The sequence below is a fragment of the Argentina anserina genome, chromosome 1 (assembly GCF_933775445.1).
Source record: "Argentina anserina chromosome 1, drPotAnse1.1, whole genome shotgun sequence".
Classification (NCBI taxonomy): Eukaryota; Viridiplantae; Streptophyta; class Magnoliopsida; order Rosales; family Rosaceae; genus Argentina; species Argentina anserina.
The window spans coordinates 10,249,752-10,268,831 of record NC_065872.1 but is presented as its reverse complement, the minus strand read 5'-3'; the positions used below and the strand labels follow the sequence as shown (position 1 = coordinate 10,268,831).

At 37.5% G+C, this 19,080-nt stretch overlaps 3 protein-coding genes across 3 annotated transcripts; 2 read left to right on the top strand and 1 right to left on the bottom strand.

The window, feature by feature from the left end:
- The first annotated feature begins 2,073 nt into the window (after positions 1–2,073).
- Positions 2,074–7,280, top strand: LOC126805030 (phosphoenolpyruvate carboxykinase (ATP) 1-like). Its single transcript, XM_050532119.1, has 13 exons — positions 2,074–2,194; positions 2,457–2,752; positions 3,175–3,359; positions 3,484–3,637; positions 3,730–3,814; positions 4,533–4,633; positions 4,853–5,151; positions 5,321–5,494; positions 5,603–5,668; positions 6,167–6,345; positions 6,435–6,604; positions 6,680–6,848; positions 6,937–7,280. The coding sequence occupies exons 2-13, from the start codon at positions 2,466–2,468 to the stop codon at positions 7,078–7,080; spliced, it is 2,013 nt and encodes a 670-aa protein (XP_050388076.1). The 5' UTR covers positions 2,074–2,194; positions 2,457–2,465; the 3' UTR covers positions 7,081–7,280.
- Positions 7,281–9,209: 1,929 nt separating this feature from the next.
- On the top strand, positions 9,210–11,333 carry LOC126799796 (phosphoenolpyruvate carboxykinase (ATP) 2). Its single transcript, XM_050527062.1, has 8 exons — positions 9,210–9,290; positions 9,397–9,497; positions 9,615–9,913; positions 9,994–10,167; positions 10,301–10,366; positions 10,462–10,640; positions 10,722–11,060; positions 11,157–11,333. The coding sequence occupies exons 1-8, from the start codon at positions 9,225–9,227 to the stop codon at positions 11,301–11,303; spliced, it is 1,371 nt and encodes a 456-aa protein (XP_050383019.1). The 5' UTR covers positions 9,210–9,224; the 3' UTR covers positions 11,304–11,333.
- Positions 11,334–12,079: 746 nt separating this feature from the next.
- On the bottom strand, positions 12,080–15,033 carry LOC126791526 (uncharacterized). The gene is made up of 8 exons (XM_050517987.1): positions 14,980–15,033; positions 14,189–14,247; positions 13,991–14,058; positions 13,754–13,894; positions 13,327–13,368; positions 13,007–13,134; positions 12,442–12,543; positions 12,080–12,355 (listed from the first exon to the last, which is right to left on the bottom strand). Exons 2-8 carry the CDS (start codon positions 14,245–14,247, stop codon positions 12,227–12,229), a joined length of 669 nt encoding a protein of 222 aa, XP_050373944.1. The 5' UTR covers positions 14,980–15,033; the 3' UTR covers positions 12,080–12,226.
- Positions 15,034–19,080: the final 4,047 nt, after the last annotated feature.

Here is a 19,080-nt window from a genome sequence, read left to right as displayed (position 1 = left end):
CCACGCATCTCATGCTAGTTACAATACCGTCTTGATCCATTTCACCTCTGAATGAGAAACCCAAATACAATTAATTACAAAACCCACCTTACCTTTCACTAGGGCCGAGATTTTCGGAGCTATAGGCGAAACGAAAAGAGGAGGCTCTTTTAATGTAGTCACAAATTATTATTTTTCTATGAATACAAGATAGTTTGTGAATTGAAATTTGCATACAAGAGTTATCCAGAAGTTGAATTCAATAGTTTTTGAAATAAAAAAAAAATACAAGAGAACCCCCATAACACGACTGTTAGGGAGATAAATCAAGTTGAATAATTAAATTTAAATTGTTATTTCTCTATTGACCAATTTCCAAATATGTTGGAAACTAAAAAAGAAAAAAATTGATTTTTTATGAAGGAGCAAATGACGAACAATTATAATAAGATAAAAATAATTAAAATATAGCCGACGAAATAATAAAATCAAAATATATAACAATATAAAACTAATTAGGATTAATTAGAACTCGCATAATCATAGCTGCAAAAAAAAAATTAAAAAATCTAAAATTCCATACTTCACTTTAACTTTATGTATATAAATAATATTATTTTTAGCTAAAATATATATACGAATTGTTTTCTTTTCAGGAGCCTATTTGAGTTGGGTGGCTAAGGCGGCCGCTGCTAAGCATAGCCCAAGAGCCGGCCCTGCCTTTCACGTTTGCGTAAAAATGTAGGGAATAAGATCAGTGTGGCGAAACGAAAACGCGTTCTGCCTAGGACAAGGTAAATATAGAAGTCATCTCATAATTTCACGAGAATCTGGCGGTAAAATCATCGGAATCGAAATCCAACATAAACTCGATTTAATAAATAGCGATTGCCGCGACGGTTGGGATAAACTCTAGTGCTGGTGTGCTGCATCCTTCACTGTTTGCGGATTCCATGATGCAGTAGTGTTCTGCTCTTACGCGGCTACCAAATTCATTATCCAGAACCAATCAAGAAGGCGCAACACTATTAACTATACCCCAGTTCTAAAAATATTTTTCATTGACCAAAAGCAAAAGAAATTTGGATAAACATTAGTCAAAAGGAAATCTGAGGAGGCATCTATATTTTATAAAACAAAATTGGGTGGTTTTTTTATATTATAATTTTGTTTTATTTCCTTGCAATTAGTTGGATCAATATGAGTAGTTTTACAATACATTAATGATTTATTTATAACACGAATGTAGAAATATTATAATATATATGGATTACATAATGTAGAATTTTTAAAATAATAAAAATTAAAACAATTTAGAAAGATTTCAGAATAAATACCCATTTCTGATGGAATTTAAGTAGGAAATTTCTATTTTAAATTCCCATTTTCTACAAAAATTTCAATTTCCACTTTTCAATACAAACAAAAAACTTTAAGGCAATAAATCCTGAAATACTGATTTTTATTTAAATTCTAGGAAATTTGAGGCTATCAAAACACACTGCTAATGTAGTTTCGCATTTCAAATGCATGAAAAGCTATAATCAATTAAAATAAACAAAGCTGGATCAAATTAGTGGTGGAACTATAAATTTATGTTTAAAAGACCATAACATAAATTTTTACCAATTCCCATTAAATTTATAACCAAATACATATGCCGTAAGAAGGATTTTCAAAATTTACAGAGGCCAAGGCCTCCTCCGGTCCTAATTAAGATACGCCGGTGAGCAACATAAAGATAAGAGTCATAAGGCCAATTAGATTTCAGAAAAAAAGAAAAAAAGAAAAGATAACACCAACAGTAACTTCTTCTTCTTCTTTTTTGATACAAGATCAACAGTTACTAAATCTAACAAATTTGCCCAGGTGTATACAGCTTAGCATGGTCTTCGGACCACAGGATCCTCACGTCTTTATCCTCCCTCGTTTAATGGGATTTTGGATTTTTCGCGTTCCGGGGAGAAGAACTTGACACCTGACCATGAGGGATAGGATCTAACCCAACCACGGTTCACTCTAACCCAGAGTCAGCTTAAACTCTGGTTAACTCGGGCCCCTTTATATACGACTCCACTTCGTTCTCATTTCCCTCACCACCTTATTTGCATCACAGCAAAACTCTCATACTCACTTTCATGGTCGATCACTCCCTCATTTCTATTTCTCATTAGCTCTCTTGCTCTTTCATCCCCCATTTTCGTCTCAACTTCTGGTTCGCCCTCTCTCTATCATCTCTAGGGTTTTTGCTTCACCATTATCATCAAGATTCAAGAAAATGGAGAATTGCCAATATAGTTTTCATGTAGCACTAAAATTCTGACAAAATGTATACGCAAGCCGGAAATATACGTATAAAATATTCATGCCTATATTCCGAACCTTTCGAATACAAAAATGGCGTCAATATATATACACACACACACGTTCCGCTGAGCTAAAATATGATGTTATCTTTGTTGTTGTTTTTGTAACAGTAGATTAAGATGGCGTCGAACGGTAACGGAGAGTTCAGCTTCAGCAAAGGACCGGCGGCGGCGAACGGGAACGGGACGGGGAGGAACGGACTGACGAAAATTCAGACGAAGAAGAACGGGAATGGGATATGTCACGACGACAGCTCGGCGCCGGTGAAGGCTCAGACGATCGACCAGCTTCATTCTCTGCAGAAGAAGAAGTCGGCACCGACGACACCTGTCAAGGGCACTCAGGCCGCCTTTGCTGTCGCTCTCTCCGAAGAGGAGCGCCAGAAGCAGCAGCTTCAGTCCATCAGGTACTCTTATATGCCATGCACGTGTCAAACCATGACGCATGCACCCACCATTTTGGACATTGCTCAAACAATATACATAGATAATTAAAAAGAATTTCTTCTTTTATGATTCGAAAATTTTGATTTACTACTTTGTTTTTTTAAGAGAAATATTATTTACCAACGACGCCGACGTGCATAATGATTTTGTATCGGCCAATAAGTGATTGACACGTTAAGGATGGAGGGATTCTGTATCTCTGGGCCTTGGACTCTAGTTAGCATGGGTCCCGATTCCCAGGAATCTTAAATCATGATTTTTCTTTACTAAACGACTCAAAAGTCCGGCAAATATCTCGGAGTTAGTTTTCCGGCGGTGTGTGAAAACCTCTTGAATTGGGTTTGTGACTTAATGGGCTGGCTTTTTGTTTGGTTGGGTGCAGTAACTCTCTGGCGTCGCTGACGAGAGAGACAGGACCGAAGGTAGTGAGAGGAGACCCGGCCAACCAATCTGAAACGCCGAAGGTCTCATCCCACGTGGAGCACCACCACCACTTCACTCCCACTATTAGCGTCAGCGACAGTTCCCTCAAGTTCACACATGTCCTCTACAACCTCTCTCCTGCCGGTAACAAAAGAATCACATCTCAGTTTTACTGCGTTTTCGTTTTACCCAGAAAAATCAAAAGAATTGGAATCAAGTAATTTGTTCATTGATGTAAATCATGTAATATTGGTGGTATGTGGTGCAGAGCTATATGAGCAGGCGATCAAATACGAAAAGGGGTCGTTTATTACGTCAACCGGCGCATTAGCAACGCTTTCTGGAGCCAAGACTGGTCGGTCTCCGAGGGATAAGCGCGTCGTGAAAGATGAAATCACTGAGGACGAGCTTTGGTGGGGGAGGTAAGTTTATAAATCACCCACCCATATCCCTTTTCAATTTTCACTCATTGACCATTGAGGTAATTAAAGATGGTGTTTTTGATATGTTTTAGGGGTTCACCCAACATTGAAATGGACGAGCACACTTTCCTGGTCAATAGGGAAAGAGCTGTGGATTACTTGAACTCTTTGGACAAGGTTTGTGTTTGTTTTTTTTTTTTTTTTAAATTTCACTGCCGTATATGAACATCTTGCTGGAAATCTAAGGATATATATATATATATATATATATATGTGCTCATCTTGGAGTTTATTACTTTTAGGAGATAGTGATGGGTAATGGTGTATGTGCATCATATTTGTCTTCTTATTCAATTTGACTTTGATATCCATTGGGAGGAGCAATTTTGTCTTCTTCTGAAAATTTGGTTTTTTCTGGAATCAAATGTTATCTGCATAAATGTAATCGTTCATGTTTAGCGGGTGGTCTGAATTTATTGTGGTTCTATTCAACCTTACCAATTCCAGCAGCTATCTCTGGAACAGCCTATAGTTCTGGATATACACAAGACTCTGATAAATACTAGTCAGACTGATACGAGTACAATGAATTGGTTCAGTAGGATGACATCAGAATTAGATTCAGTTTGATTTCATTTGGTAATAAATGATTTACAAGATTAACAAATGTTTAGAGTTTAGAGTTTAGATCCCTCTGCTGTGAATTATGAATCTTTATCAGCTTAATATGGTAATTAGATGGTGAAAATGGGAGAAAATTAGTTGGTTGGTATAAGTATAACCCAAGATGTAATGATGTATTGGCACGGATGATTTTAATTGAGATATGCTATTATGATTCATGCGTAGATATAGAACAGAAACTATATAATGGATTTGAACTTTTTGTTTACAGGTCTTTGTAAATGATCAATTCTTGAACTGGGATCCAGAAAACAGAATCAAAGTGCGGATTGTGTCTGCCAGGGCTTACCATTCTTTGTTCATGCACAACATGTGAGTAAAACATAAAACTTAATAACTCTTTGTTATGTCATCAGTATATGTATCTCTATACCTTCATTGAGGTATATGCCGGCCAGATAAGTCCTCTTAACGTTGACGTGAATTTTTGTTGAGTATTATCGTCCCTAAATAGTCCAGTCCAGGAGAATATAGGTAGGGGGCATGTGTGTATTAGCTTAGTGTGCATTCGATAACTGGGTGGGATGACAGGTGTATCCGACCCAGTCCTGAAGAGCTGGAGAATTTTGGTACTCCGGACTTCACTATATACAATGCTGGTCAGTTCCCGTGTAATCGTTACACTCACTACATGACATCCTCCACTAGCATAGATCTTAATCTTGGTAGGAGGGAAATGGTCATCCTCGGCACCATGTATGCCGGGGAAATGAAGAAAGGCCTTTTCAGTGTCATGCATTATCTCATGCCTAAGCGGCAAATCCTATCCCTACATTCTGGCTGCAATATGGGGAAAGATGGAGATGTCGCACTCTTCTTTGGATTGTCAGGTATAGTATAAATGATCGTGGTAAACTATGGCTCTGCTCTGGCAGCTACCCAAATGATATGTGCCCTCTTACTCTGTCTTGCCATCCTTGGCTCTTTTACGTGTTTGTGACAGTAGAAGGTGGTTCAATTCCTATTAATAAGTTCTAATTCTGTTTTTTTTTAAATCAGGTACTGGGAAGACAACACTGTCTACTGATCACAATAGATACCTAATTGGAGATGATGAACACTGTTGGACTGAGACCGGTGTATCAAACATCGAAGGTGGTTGCTATGCCAAGTGTATTGATCTTGCGAGGGAGAAAGAACCTGATATTTGGAATGCCATCAAGTTTGGTGCTGGTAATATTTCATTCCAACGCATGCATATGTAGAATTGTACTTTGTTTGGTCTTTTCATAATCAAGTGATCTCATCAAGAAAATGATTTGTTTTGATCCTTGCTTGCAGTGTTGGAAAATATTGTCTTTGATGAGCATACTCGAGAAGTAGATTACTCTGACAAATCTGTTACAGGTAATTGTTTATTCATCTGAGGATTAGTCCTTTGTGTTTAAATAACTAAACTTTTGACTTATAGATGTTCTAAATGATAAGTATCGACCTGGTCATGCCAGGGAACTTCTGACTTCGAATTATGTAGTTGTTTCAGAAGATCATGTATTAAAATGAGAGTTGACAAAATTAAAATCATATTGAACTTCAGCATGACAAGGTACAGCTTATCTAACTTCCGTACTTAGTTGTACTAAGTCACCGGGGTCTTAGTTCTATTCAATAACCAATTTATTGGTTTGTAATTAACTCATCTGCTTAATAATAATCTATCTGTGATATAAACTATCAAATTGAGATAGAGTGCTCAATTCATTAAGTTTAACAGCCGCTAACTTTGGTATAAGATAGAATAGAAGGAGCAAGTCAATTAATGCCATCTATTTTTGACGAAACAGTGATCAAAATAATAGAGTACGTTATTTAGATTTTACTGAGTCCTCTTTGGTTTGCTGGCAGAGAATACTCGGGCAGCCTACCCTATTGAATTCATCCCCAATGCAAAAATACCATGTGTTGGTCCTCATCCAAAGAATGTGATACTTTTAGCTTGTGATGCATTTGGTGTGCTCCCACCTGTGAGCAAGTTAAACCTCGCACAGACCATGTACCATTTCATCAGTGGTTATACTGCTCTGGTAAGTTCAACTTTCAATCTTATTTCTTAATTATGAATAAATTGGATTTCAATTTACAGTCTCCTAATTCAATAATGAACTACTTAAAGGTTGCTGGAACTGAAGATGGCATTAAGGAGCCACAGGCAACATTCTCGGCTTGCTTTGGTGCTGCATTTATAATGTTGCATCCGACTAAGTATGCAGCAATGCTAGCTCAAAAAATGCAGCAACATGGTGCAACTGGATGGCTGGTTAACACTGGCTGGTCTGGTGGGAGGTATGGAAATAAAAATATCATTATAAGTTAAACCATCACAAGTGATGCTGAACTACATATTGTTCTCTTCTCCAGGTATGGATCGGGAAAGCGCATTAAGCTACCCTACACCAGGAAAATCATTGATGCTATACACTCGGGTAGCCTCCTGAATGCAAATTACAAGAAGACTGAAGTGTTTGGACTTGAGATCCCCACTGAGATTGAGGGAGTGCCTTCAGAGATACTTGATCCTGTGAACACTGTAAGTGGTTAACCTATTCTCTATCCATTTTAATGCTTGATGTCATTCGAAATTTCTAATTTTATTTTGACTTGAATTGTGATTGTAGTGGTCAGACAAGAAGGCATACCAGGAAACACTGCTGAAGTTGGCTGGCCTATTCAAAACCAACTTTGAGACTTTTACAAACTACAAGATTGGCAAGGACAACAAGCTGACTGAAGACATCCTTGCCGCTGGTCCAAATTTCTGATGAAGTTGTGGTGATTGCAGTAGAAAATAAAATAGAGGGGTAGTCATCATATTATAGATATTATACTGTCCCCTTTGGGTGAAATCATCATGTGTTCAATAGGTGTAATATTGTTATTGTTCAGTAATTGAGCAAAATGACCCTCTGTAGCTCTATATTTCTAAATTCTAATACAGTGCAATGAAAAAGCCTTTCCTATGTGTCATAGCTCCTGCCCTTGTCCAAATCGCTACTTTAAGTTCACAAATTAGAAAAAGTTGGAACAACTTCAAGTTCAACTTTCAGAAGTGTTAAAAAGAAGGGAAAAAAAATCGAAGCCTAAAAGTATTACCAAACTTGCTGTAACAAGGGGGATTGGGTAGAGCACAGTCACTGCACTAAAAAATTATGAGCCCTTTCTTTCATTTCTACAATCTCTGTTACTAGCTAGGCTGTACTATCCTCTGTCCAACAAAAGACTACTATTTCCTCTAGTTATTGGCTCCTGGTTAATTTTATTTTTCTATAAACTTCATTCATAATATTTTACTGATTAGAACGAATTTGGGGCAACAATCTGGATAAGATTGGCCACACTAGACTTCACACCTGAAATCTATGTTGACTGAGCCACACAGATGACTTCAAAGATCCTAGCATGATCGATAATTTGCCTGTCTAACTCCATAATCAGATGCAAGCTAGAAGTAAAAGCAACAAGCTAAGATCCCGGGTCATCAAAACAAAATAGTAAGAATAAGAGAATTAGTAGATTAGGAGAATGGATAAGTACGTAGTACTCGGACCACAAGGCATAATACTGACATACTGTTTGATGTGGATTATGCCGGCATGAGATCTAACAACTAAATTCACCATGTAAGTTTTACGGTTAATCTATATATAGTAGCTACAAGCCAGCTTTACAATAATCTGGATTAGAATCTGATCCCCTATTCTTCAGTTTCATTTCAAACCGCTAATAGTGTAATATGCATGATATGGTAAACGTACGTAGTTCAGTAACGAATAAGAAAAAGGTGGAAGTACAGCTGAGCTGAGAGTGTGTTTAACCTATAACTAGACAACAATTATCCTTATTCAACCCTATAATTAGCAAAACAGATGAAGAAGACTTGGATAAGGAGGATATAAAGGAAATTACCTACTTTGATATTGATCATCTCATACTGAGAGTATTTAGGCCCATAATTAGAACTACAACCACATCTGAAATGTTCTAAATTTGGAACATTTCCTCCACTCTTCTCTCCATGTCAGTTGGGACCTTTCTACCAACTACGCTATATAAAACGTGATGAGTAATAGAGAAATCTACTAGCTCTCGATTTTCCATTTCTCTCCGTTTGCAAACAAGTTTGAATTAGCCCTCTCTGTTCTCTAGCTCGATATCTAAGTTAGATAATTTAGTACAAACAAGACAATGGCTATCGGTGAAACCATAGTCCCTCAACAGGAATGCCAGGTTTGTTTTTTGCCTTAGTTCAGAGTTTCTAATTTTTATTTTCGCAAATGATCGAGCAATGTCATATTAACTTTGGAGGTAATTGCTTATAAGGTTGTGAAAGGAGATCTGTCATCGAATATTACTAAGGCTGATAACCTCAAACGTACTCACCATTTCGCACCAACTATTTGTGTTGCTGATAGTGCCTCAAAGTTCACTAAGGTCCTATATAACCTCACTCCAGCCGGTAAACATCTCTTCTTGCATTACATATTCAGTTGGAGCAAGAGCAATGCTTGTTAGTCATATCTTTATAAAACTTGTTACATGTTAACAAGAGAAAGTAACGCACAGAAACATAGAGGTTCTAACTTCTAAGGCCACGTCAATGGTGGCCTTTATGAATGTGGTGCAGAGCTATATGAGCAGGCTCTTCAGCACGAGAAAGGGTCTTTCATCAGTTCCACTGGCGCATTGGCAACTCTCTCTGGAGCAAAAACCGGTCGGTCTCCGAGAGACAAACGTGTTGTCAAGGATGAGTCCACCGAGCAAGAGCTTTGGTGGGGAACGTAAGTGCCCATTTTTCTTTACTTTTAAGTGCTATATTACTAATTACTTCAGTGTATGAATGATCTCATAACCTCATATATTGATCAAACTCGGTGCTTTCAATTGTAGTGGTTCACCCAACATTGAAATGGATGAACACACTTTCATGCTCAACAGAGAAACAGCTGTGGAGTACTTGAACTCTTTGGACAGGGTAAATTTTTTGATCTTATTGTCAAATTGTTCATGAATGTGTTTATGTTCTTATAGGTTAAAAACATTAAGTGACATTCTCGGTCTTGAATATGTAATCATTGCAGGTCTTTGTAAACGACCAATTTCTGAACTGGGATTCTGAAAATAGAATCAGAGTGCGGATTGTCTCTGCAAAGGCCTATCATTCATTGTTCATGCACAACATGTAAGTAAAGAATACAAGTAATGAACAATATAATCTATCCAGTACTATGATTCCTGAAGAGGTTCAGCATCATGTGTATCATTTTGATGTAATACAATTGGCATGTGTGGGTGGCAGGTGTATCCGACCTACTCCTGAAGAGCTCGAGAATTTCGGTACTCCAGACTTCACTATATACAATGCCGGTCAGTTCCCCTGTAACAAATACACTCAGTACATGACATCCTCTACTAGCATAAACATCAACCTTGCTCGAAAGGAAATGGTCATCCTTGGCACCATGTACGCCGGGGAAATGAAGAAAGGCCTTTTTAGTTTAATGCACTATCTCATGCCTAAACGACGCATCCTCTCATTACATTCTGGCTGCAACATGGGGAAAGATGGAGATGTTGCCATTTTCTTTGGATTGTCAGGTATCATCATCTTCTCAATGTTTGACAGATAATTAGATATGACATGTGTTACTAATGTTCTGGTAATTGCTAATGAGTAGGCACTGGAAAGACAACTCTATCTACGGATCACAATAGGTACTTAATTGGAGATGATGAACACTGCTGGGGTGAGAATGGTGTATCAAACATTGAAGGCGGTTGCTATGCTAAGTGCATTAATCTATCAAGGGAGAATGAGCGGGATATCTGGAATGCCATCAAGTTTGGCTCTGGTAAGACCTTATTCTCACATCTTGTATAATGTAAACGTGAAGATGATTGCATTATTGCATGTAATATCTCTGTTTAATCTTGTGTTTTCTACCGAAGTCCTAAGAAAGTCTGATTGAAATGTCCCATTTGCAGTGCTGGAAAATGTCATATTTGATAAGCACACACGAGAGGTGGATTATAATGATGGTTCTATTACAGGTAACTATCAGCATTTTGAGTTTCAATGCTAAAATTATATGTGAAGTTCTGATACACCAGATTTGTGAACTGAGATGTGTTTAATATGGTTGCAGAGAACACTCGAGTAGCCTATCCCATTGAGTACATCCCCAACGCAAAGATACCATGTGTTGGTCCTCATCCTACGAATGTGATCCTTTTGGCTTGTGACGCATTTGGTGTACTCCCACCTGTGAGCAAGTTAAACCTGGCACAGACCATGTACCATTTCATCAGTGGCTACACTGCCTTGGTAATTTTCATATGCATCCAAATCTACAATTAAAACAGGTTAATGCAGTAGAGTCTGATGATGCTTTTTGGTAATTCAAAGGTTGCTGGAACTGAAGAGGGTGTCAAGGAGCCACGAGCGACATTCTCGGCTTGCTTTGGTGCTGCATTTTTGATGTTGCATCCTACCAAGTACGCAGCAATGCTGGCTGAGAAGATGCAGAAGCATGGTGCAACTGCATGGCTGGTTAACACTGGCTGGTCCGGTGGAAGGTACGGATCCGGAAAGCGCATCAAGCTAGTTCACACCCGGAAAATTATTGATGCCATACACTCCGGCAGCCTCTTGAATGCTAAGTACAAGAAGACTGAAGTGTTTGGACTTGAGATCCCCGATGAGGTTGAGGGAGTTCCTAAAGAGATACTAGATCCTGTGAACACTGTAAGTAGCTTGGATGTTAATCTTTTCAGTTTATATTATACTGTTTAGTGTCATTCCATAAATCTGATGCCATTTCGATCTTAATTTGAATTGCAGTGGTCGGACAAGAAGGCATACCAGGAAACACTGCTGAAGTTGGCTGGCCTGTTCAAGATCAACTTCGAGACTTTCACAGACTATAAGATTGGCAAGGACAACAAGCTGACCGAAGACATCCTCGCAGCTGGTCCGAAATTTGAGTGAACTTGTGGTTGTTGCAGTGGAGAATAAGATTGAAGAGTAGTCATGGTTTTCTTCTTTTTTCTCGTGTGAAATAATCCCAAGTCATATCTTGACACATTTTTTCAATAGGAGAAGTCGTCATTTTTCAGTAGTTGAGCGTATCAATTCTCTGTAGCCCCCGTTCCATTTCTAATATGAAGGATCGTTTATTTTTGGCTTATCTCTTGACCTCGTCCATATTGCTTCTTTTGGTTAACAAATTAGAAAACATAATGCGTAATGAGATGCAAGCAAAAAGTAAAAAGAAAAACAAGATCTCCGGTCATAAATCCAACCACCAGTTTGACAATAGGAAGAACGAAACTACAGAAGAATTAGGAGATTAGGAGAATGAAGCATGACTTAGAAGTCGGATCAAGGGCTTTCAGCTCTGAAAAGATAAGAGGATCAAGAACTTAAAGGAATTTTATCAGCGTCAAGAAGAAAGAAAGCTGCTAACATACTCTAACAAGACAGTGACTTTTGTTTTGAAGAGAAGACTGTGAGTCTGTGACCTTATACTACAGTTATCAAATACTTGAGACGATCATTAATTGAAGAAAATGTTTGTGTCCCAATGGCTAAGATCACATATCAGTAAGAAACTCTTGCTTTCGCAAAAATAAAAAAGATGAAATCCTAATTGAACACCTAAATCTCCTCCCATATTGAACACCCTAATTGCAATTTCAGAACTTTCACTGAGCGTATCCTAATTTACAACCAGACAATTTCCTAATCCGTCAAAAAGTAAAAGTTTTAAAGAATAAATATCTAATTATTACTCTCTGATATTTGTTTGGTTATTCTACAAGAATCTTTCAGCTACAAATAACTTTGACAAATCATGAGATTACAGTAAGAACCTCTAGTAAAAGTTAACATTGCTACTCAAATTCCGCATTTCAGTGTACAAGTTTCCAAGCACGACCAATAATCTCTTCGTCTATGTAAGGACGCAAAGACCACATAAGGCAGTAGCTCTCTAGTTCTCCTGAAGATAACTTAAGACTTAAAGCAGAAACAACTCTTTCCTGCAGCAATGTGAGACATTTAGGCATATGTAGAAATCGAAAACATTGTACACAAGTGATGGGGAATGGTGGATGAGAGTTTATACCTGCATCATATATTCTTGCTTGATCATACTATAAATGACTGCCATCAGGACAGCATAATCAGAAACTTCATTTTTTCTGGGATAGGGCATGGCAATTTCCTCCTACATAAGATGTTATGTTGGTATTTTGGTGTTTCACATATACATATCTGAACTAAGAATGAAATAATTCAGACCATTTTAACACTAATCAAGGGAAAATGAACAAAACTTGAGACAAATAAAAGTTCAGCCAAACTATCCTGAACTCAATGAAGAAAGATAGAGCGTACTAAAGACTAGCTATATTAGAACTCCCTCTGATGAAAGTACCTAACTATGGCCAAAATGTCTTGCTTACATGTCTTGTTGGCAGTATTTGCTTCTATGCTACGTGTAGGGGATTTCAGCTTATGAATACAAAGAAATATAAAGAGATGCTATGCCAAATTTCTCATCCCCCGTGCAGGAGATTCATTTTTCAGTTGGAGTCTCAACAAAATTCCAAGCAAGCAATTATCACATATACGAATTGAAAGTATTTATAGCACAAAAGTAGTCCTCCAAAAATAAATGAGGAAGGTACCTTGTCATTGATAGTTGCTTGTTCATTCAGCCTTTCACCCAAATCGTCATCCTGGAACAAAGATATATCTTGCATTGCACCCCTTACATCTTCTAGTAGGCATTCCAGTTCGTTAAGTATACCTTTTCCTATTCCACAAGTTGGCCAAGTGTGATAATGCAAAGAGTAAGATAATATGCCAACATCTATGTAAAAATGAACAACCCAGATATACAAACAGATATAACAATTTTGATGTCATGGTATCAGAATCTCACTTTCCCTTTCTTAGTAAAAGAAGTTCTGATACACAACTGAAGAAACAAATAGTGGTAAATCACCTTTACATATATGGTCATGAAGTCCAAGTTGGCATGATTGCACTTCTATATGCGTATGTCCCCATGTAGAAGCATACATTGCATTCAGACCAAAACTTATCAGTTATTTGCAACACTCAAAGTAACGAGTCATACTAATGCAATGAAAAAGTAGCATAGTAGGTGAAAATTGAAACCGCTAGCAAAAACAGGGCAATAATTAGAAATTCAAATATTCAATGTAATCAATAGATTGAAGTATGCTGGAGAAGGTAGCAAAAGTAAGAACAGTCGAAGTTAATAGAGTCAAAGAAAGAGAATTGAGCAGACTTGAGATAAGATCATATTTTGAATTGTAAAGAGTAGTTGGAAAAAAGACTGATACAAGGCTAGGAGGGCATCAAATTATATGGTATAGAACCCAAATACCAAAATCATCTGCACTTACACTTGGTTATATTGTGCTTGCCATCATCAGTGTTGATACATCCAGCTTCAATGTATGATTTAACCCTCTTTGTTTCGTTGGATTGGATTATATTTTTAACCAACTCAGATGATTTATCTATCGGTGGCCGTTGAAGAAACTCTAGGGAAAAGGTAAATTTTGATAAGAAAAATGGCAAGGAAAATATAGACTCGTGCAAATAAAAACATCACGGAGAAGAAAAAACAGAACACCTACCCAGTGCATGCTGAAAGCCATTGAGAAATGTGCCTCCCATCGGCACTAGTTCCTCAAACTTAGCAATCCTACGACATTGAAGGTAAAGCATTATCAGATATAAAACAGACAGACAAAAAAAAATACACAGCAAAATGTTGATGAAAATCAATTTCTCATAGTAGAGCCCACGACACAGCAGCTGAAATAAGCAAATACCCCATCATAAATTCTTTGAACAAGCTGAAGATCTTTTCCTCTACTTCAGAATCCGACATCTGCAAAGAGAATGTTTTTAAGATTTTCTCAATGTAAGTAAACCAACTTCAGAAAAGCCCCAACCCTAAAGAGTTGAAAGTGCAGATAGATGGGTTATTGGACCAAGGGTTCATTAGACCTAGTATCCCACCTTGGGGTGCGCCAGTGTTGTTTGTGAGAAAAGAAAGATAGTTCCCTGCGGTTGTGTGTGGACTATAAGGAATTGAATAACACTTTTACTCAACCGTAACAGCAATTATTGTATATGGGGTGGAGTTAAACCTCAAAACACAAAACACTCTCTCGCCGACTAAATTCTGTCTAGTACTGTCTGAACATGATTCCAGAAAAGCTTCGAAACTCAGACACCCAGAACAAACACGAGTTCCTGTTCACCCCCAGTGGCTTAATATTCGATATTTCAACTCGAACATTAACAATAGTACAGAGATGAAGCGCATATTGACATAGGTTTATCTCATTCTTATGAAAAACACCAATCAATTACTGCTACTATGCATTGCTTATGAAACTCATTCTTCACATCAAATTATGCAACTTTGGGTTCTCACTTCTGAATCTATGAACTTAAATAGGAAATTAATCCCTAAAAAAATAGAAAAATAAATTTTCCCGACCAGTTTAAACCCTTTCAAGCTGAAATGTTAAACCCTTAAGCAACAAAACAGTAAACTAAAACTAACTATTGGAAAAGAGAACAACCTAAGAAGATGAGGAAGAAGAAGAAGTACCTGTACAGGTGGTAGAAGGCTAGAAGCTAAACAGCAACACAAAGCCTCCCAATAGTTAGCTAAACAGAGAATTGATTTCGTCTCGCAGTCAAATACTAGGACTTATATGAACACCTAATAATCTAACGGTTCTTATTAATCCCTAGAGGGATCCAACGGTGTTTCGGTTTCGAATCATCGATCTCTGACCCTGAAAGAGACAAGGCTTGGTTTTTACTTTTTATCAATTTTATTTCAATAACTTATCTTTATTACTATAAAACGAGCATCATAGTTTTATCAAATTACGAACGGATAGATTTACATTTTTATATTATAAGTTTTTTCTCTATTATAAGTTTTTCATAAACAAACATGTGACTATCTTTACTTAAAACTAGCAGCAGAGTACTATCAAATTACGAACTGACTGATTTATTTATCTCTATTATAAGTTTCTCATAAGGGATGTTCTATTCATACCTCCTAAATCAGCCAAAATATTTTTTTTTCAAAGTTGGTGTTGACTTTGTCAATAGATGTGAAATTACCGGTACAAATAATTATAAATAAAAAAATAAAAATTTCAATATAATACAACTGATTTCTCAATTTTTCTTTACAAAATAATAAGAGAAATTTCAAAAGTAGGAAGATCTAACTATACTGTGATATTCTTGTGTTCAATAATTTCATATATGGATCGTAATAAAAATATTGTTCTCACTTTATGTTCTTTTAGTTTATTGTGATCTGTCCGTTTGAATGCGTTTGTTGTTATACATTGTATATAAAATTTATTGTACTATGATTCTACTTAAGTTTGAGAAATTCGATATAGTTAATTAGTTATAATGCGTTTGAACCAAATGAATTATAATAGATTTGAATTAATTGAACAAATTTTTAAGTAAAAATTAGAATTTTATTGATTTTGTTGAACTGTGGACATTTTTGGAAAATTAGAGAGATCTAAATATCATTTGAGAAGTTTTAAATACACACCCATAAACTCTTGATACACACCCATATTATTCAATAATTCAAATAACATTTTGCATGTATGTTGAATGACCAAAATAGGTACATGTAATAATTCAAAAAAATTAAAAATTGTTTCAGGATGAAATAATTGTGTATTATTGAATGATATGGGGGCCTATATATAGGCATTACCAAACCACAATCCCGTAGGATTCGGAGTCCTAATCTATTACGGAGATGCTAATCTATCTCCTAACAGGAAACCTATTAGGTTAAGACACACAAGGGTAGAATAATAATTCTCCCGAAACACTCCCCCTTGTGTCACATGCCTAGGTTGCATGGTGCACACATCGTTGCCTCGGTAAAACCTTGTCAAGCAAAATAAAAACCTCTTGGGTAAAAACAAAAGCTTGATCGAAGGGAAAAAAAGTACAACGCACCGTCTACATTTGATACTTTGATAGCATCATGTGAGGTAGACTCCCCCTGAAATCTACGAAACAACTCCCCCTGATTAGTGCCATAATCATGGAGTACAAAGAACAACGTATACAACGTTCATTACATGCTTCTCAAACGTAGTCTTGAGCTAATGATTAATCATTAATCTAACCGCACATCCTTAGATCATCCATGCTATACATAGCCAAACTTAGATCTTAGGAAACAAGATTGCATAACAACTCAATACAAGAGTTTGCAATGAAAATCAGATTCTCGGATAGAATGACCTTCACTCACTTAAATGGCCATAAATTCTTTGTCAACATAGGTATCAGCGAACCGTAAAATGTTATGAAAAGTAGACACCCGTGGCTTTCCAGTGACATAAGGTTCACAACCTCATCCGATCGGAGCAGTTCACAATGCTCTGTCGAAGTTGACTGACTTGCAAATTTCCTGACAGAACTGTCATACTTTCCTAAAATGGCCATAACTCACTCAATATGATAGCTATGAACGAATGGTTGGTGTCCCTGGAAAGTAAACACATGGGCCTTTCCAACGGTACCAATTTCACCATATTTCATCGAGCGAGCTGTCTTGTATGTCTCATTGAAGTTTACCTACGAAACTGGACAGATTCTGATTTGCCACATTCAATGTGTCTTTCGCAAAAAAGAATGGGGGAATTGACAAATGAATGACTGATTTTGGTCCGAGACGGAACCGTACGCATCCTCTACGCTACCAGTGTCAACTACTACACCAAGGCGTACGTTGATGTTGCTGGAGCTGCTGGCGGCGTTAGTGTGGATAGGATTTGTGTTGGTTCACTAAGTGTAGAACTAAACCCATGTCAAAGAAGCAATGCAAGTCCAATGACGATGCATAGGCGCATAATAGTGGCCCAACAACACTTACATATATGAATCTATTGCTCATTGAATCTCTTCATTATCTATACTTAGACGTAATAGAGAATCAAGAATTAGCTTTCATATGAACACATATGGGTATGAGTTCTTGCAACCGATTGTACTACGTTCTCTCGAACGTCGAAATCTGGTTACATAAGCTCTCCATGGTCTGGAGGCATTTAAAGTCCCTCGGGCACTCTCATATCTGCGTCAAGATCCCTTTACAGATATTCTATGACCACTATCATATGCTGCAAATCAGTTTTCATGGACACAACTACTGATCAAGTAGCGGAAAGCAATTATGTCCATAACGAGATAATATAACTCATCGTAGTCAATACTAGGATAATGAGACAATCTTTGCACCATAAGTCCGGCATATATCGCATGACTTCATCTTTCACATTACACTTACGAACAACGACCAACATAACAAGTCTAGTTTAGCCTATATTGATTCTTTCCACTTCGGTCAAGTTGCTCATCGTTGATACTTTACAACGGAATAAGAGCATAAGCGAATATATCATCAATCATGGGAGATCAATCCATTAAACACATGCGCGCGTTGTCTACGATCAATTTGTGAGAATTCGATTCTTCTCTAACATCAACAAAAGGAGTCTGTAGCGTCCCATAGAAACGTAGTTGATAAACATGTTTAGAGAATATCTCTTGATGATGAGCGAAATACTTGTGCCTATGCATCTCGCTTCTTTCTGGTTTTGATTCCAGAGAATAATGGTCCCCCCTCATCTAGGTAGGAGCCAAGACCGAAGCTATGACCCTTACTAGTCCATCTTTGCGTTTGCCACCCTTGTTTTGTGGTGCAATACCACGGGCGTCGACAACACCACAGCGTACGATGGTGCCATCGCCGGCTTCCTTCCCACTATCAGGGATGGTGCCAACGGTGCTAGGACCTGGTCATATCAAATTCTCTCATATTCTTAGAGTTCCAACCTTACCGGCACATCACAACATTTATGTGCGATCTCGTCACTTTCGCAATATCGGTAAAGTCAATGAGCATCGAATCTTTGACTTTCTGGAGGTAGATAATGCGTTGCACATTTGCTCACTTTGAGTAGTGCGGGATCTTAATGAGACATAGTGCCACACCACGTCAATTCCTGGCGTTAAAATTGGAATGAGAGCAATCCATATCTCCCCCTAACGACGGGAAGTATATCTCATCAAAGTGACCGTCTGCTAATATCGTAGGATAGAGATCAACGGCTGTAGATTGGAAATAGCGGACAAGTGTTGGTGATTCATAAATCATAACCAACCAGAATACTTAATCATTTCAAGTAGACACAGTGAGATAACTACAATAGAGGCACATAAACAACTTTAACCAAATAGGCGTTTAATGAAAAGAACGTTTGGAGTGTATCCAGTAACCATCTGGTACGCACTAAACGCTTGGCAAGTTGTGGGTCTAAAACGAATAAGTGTCGTTGCATGCAACATCATTACATATCCCTATGCAAAAATCGGCATGTTAGTACCCATAACCAAGTCCGAGCTCTGCTGGATCGTACAGTGAATGAACATGAGGAATAATATGTTCAACGATGATCCCAGTAGACATGCAGAATGAAATCATCAAAGTCGTGGAGGTGAACTCTCCAACGGTATCAATCAAATAGATTTGAGAGGATAGGAAGGGTGGTGAGCCCTTAGAATGATGATCATAGCTAAAAACTTTAGCGAATGCAGCGTTTCTTGTGGAAAGCAAAGCGATGTGTGACCAATGCGTCGATGC

Coding starts and splice junctions, on each gene's coding strand:
- LOC126805030 (XM_050532119.1), top strand. CDS start 2,466: ATGGCGTCGAACGGTAACGGAGAGTTCAGCTTCAGCAAAGGACCGGCG. Junction 2,753..3,174: donor CAGCAGCTTCAGTCCATCAG/GTACTCTTATAT, acceptor GGTTGGGTGCAG/TAACTCTCTGGCGTCGCTGA. Junction 5,495..5,602: donor TGCCATCAAGTTTGGTGCTG/GTAATATTTCAT, acceptor CCTTGCTTGCAG/TGTTGGAAAATATTGTCTTT.
- LOC126799796 (XM_050527062.1), top strand. CDS start 9,225: ATGGATGAACACACTTTCATGCTCAACAGAGAAACAGCTGTGGAGTAC. Junction 9,914..9,993: donor CATTTTCTTTGGATTGTCAG/GTATCATCATCT, acceptor GCTAATGAGTAG/GCACTGGAAAGACAACTCTA. Junction 10,641..10,721: donor TCAGTGGCTACACTGCCTTG/GTAATTTTCATA, acceptor GGTAATTCAAAG/GTTGCTGGAACTGAAGAGGG.
- LOC126791526 (XM_050517987.1), bottom strand. CDS start 14,247: ATGTCGGATTCTGAAGTAGAGGAAAAGATCTTCAGCTTGTTCAAAGAA. Junction 13,895..13,990: donor TGGCTTTCAGCATGCACTGG/GTAGGTGTTCTG, acceptor CCTTTTCCCTAG/AGTTTCTTCAACGGCCACCG. Junction 12,544..13,006: donor AAGCAACTATCAATGACAAG/GTACCTTCCTCA, acceptor CATCTTATGTAG/GAGGAAATTGCCATGCCCTA.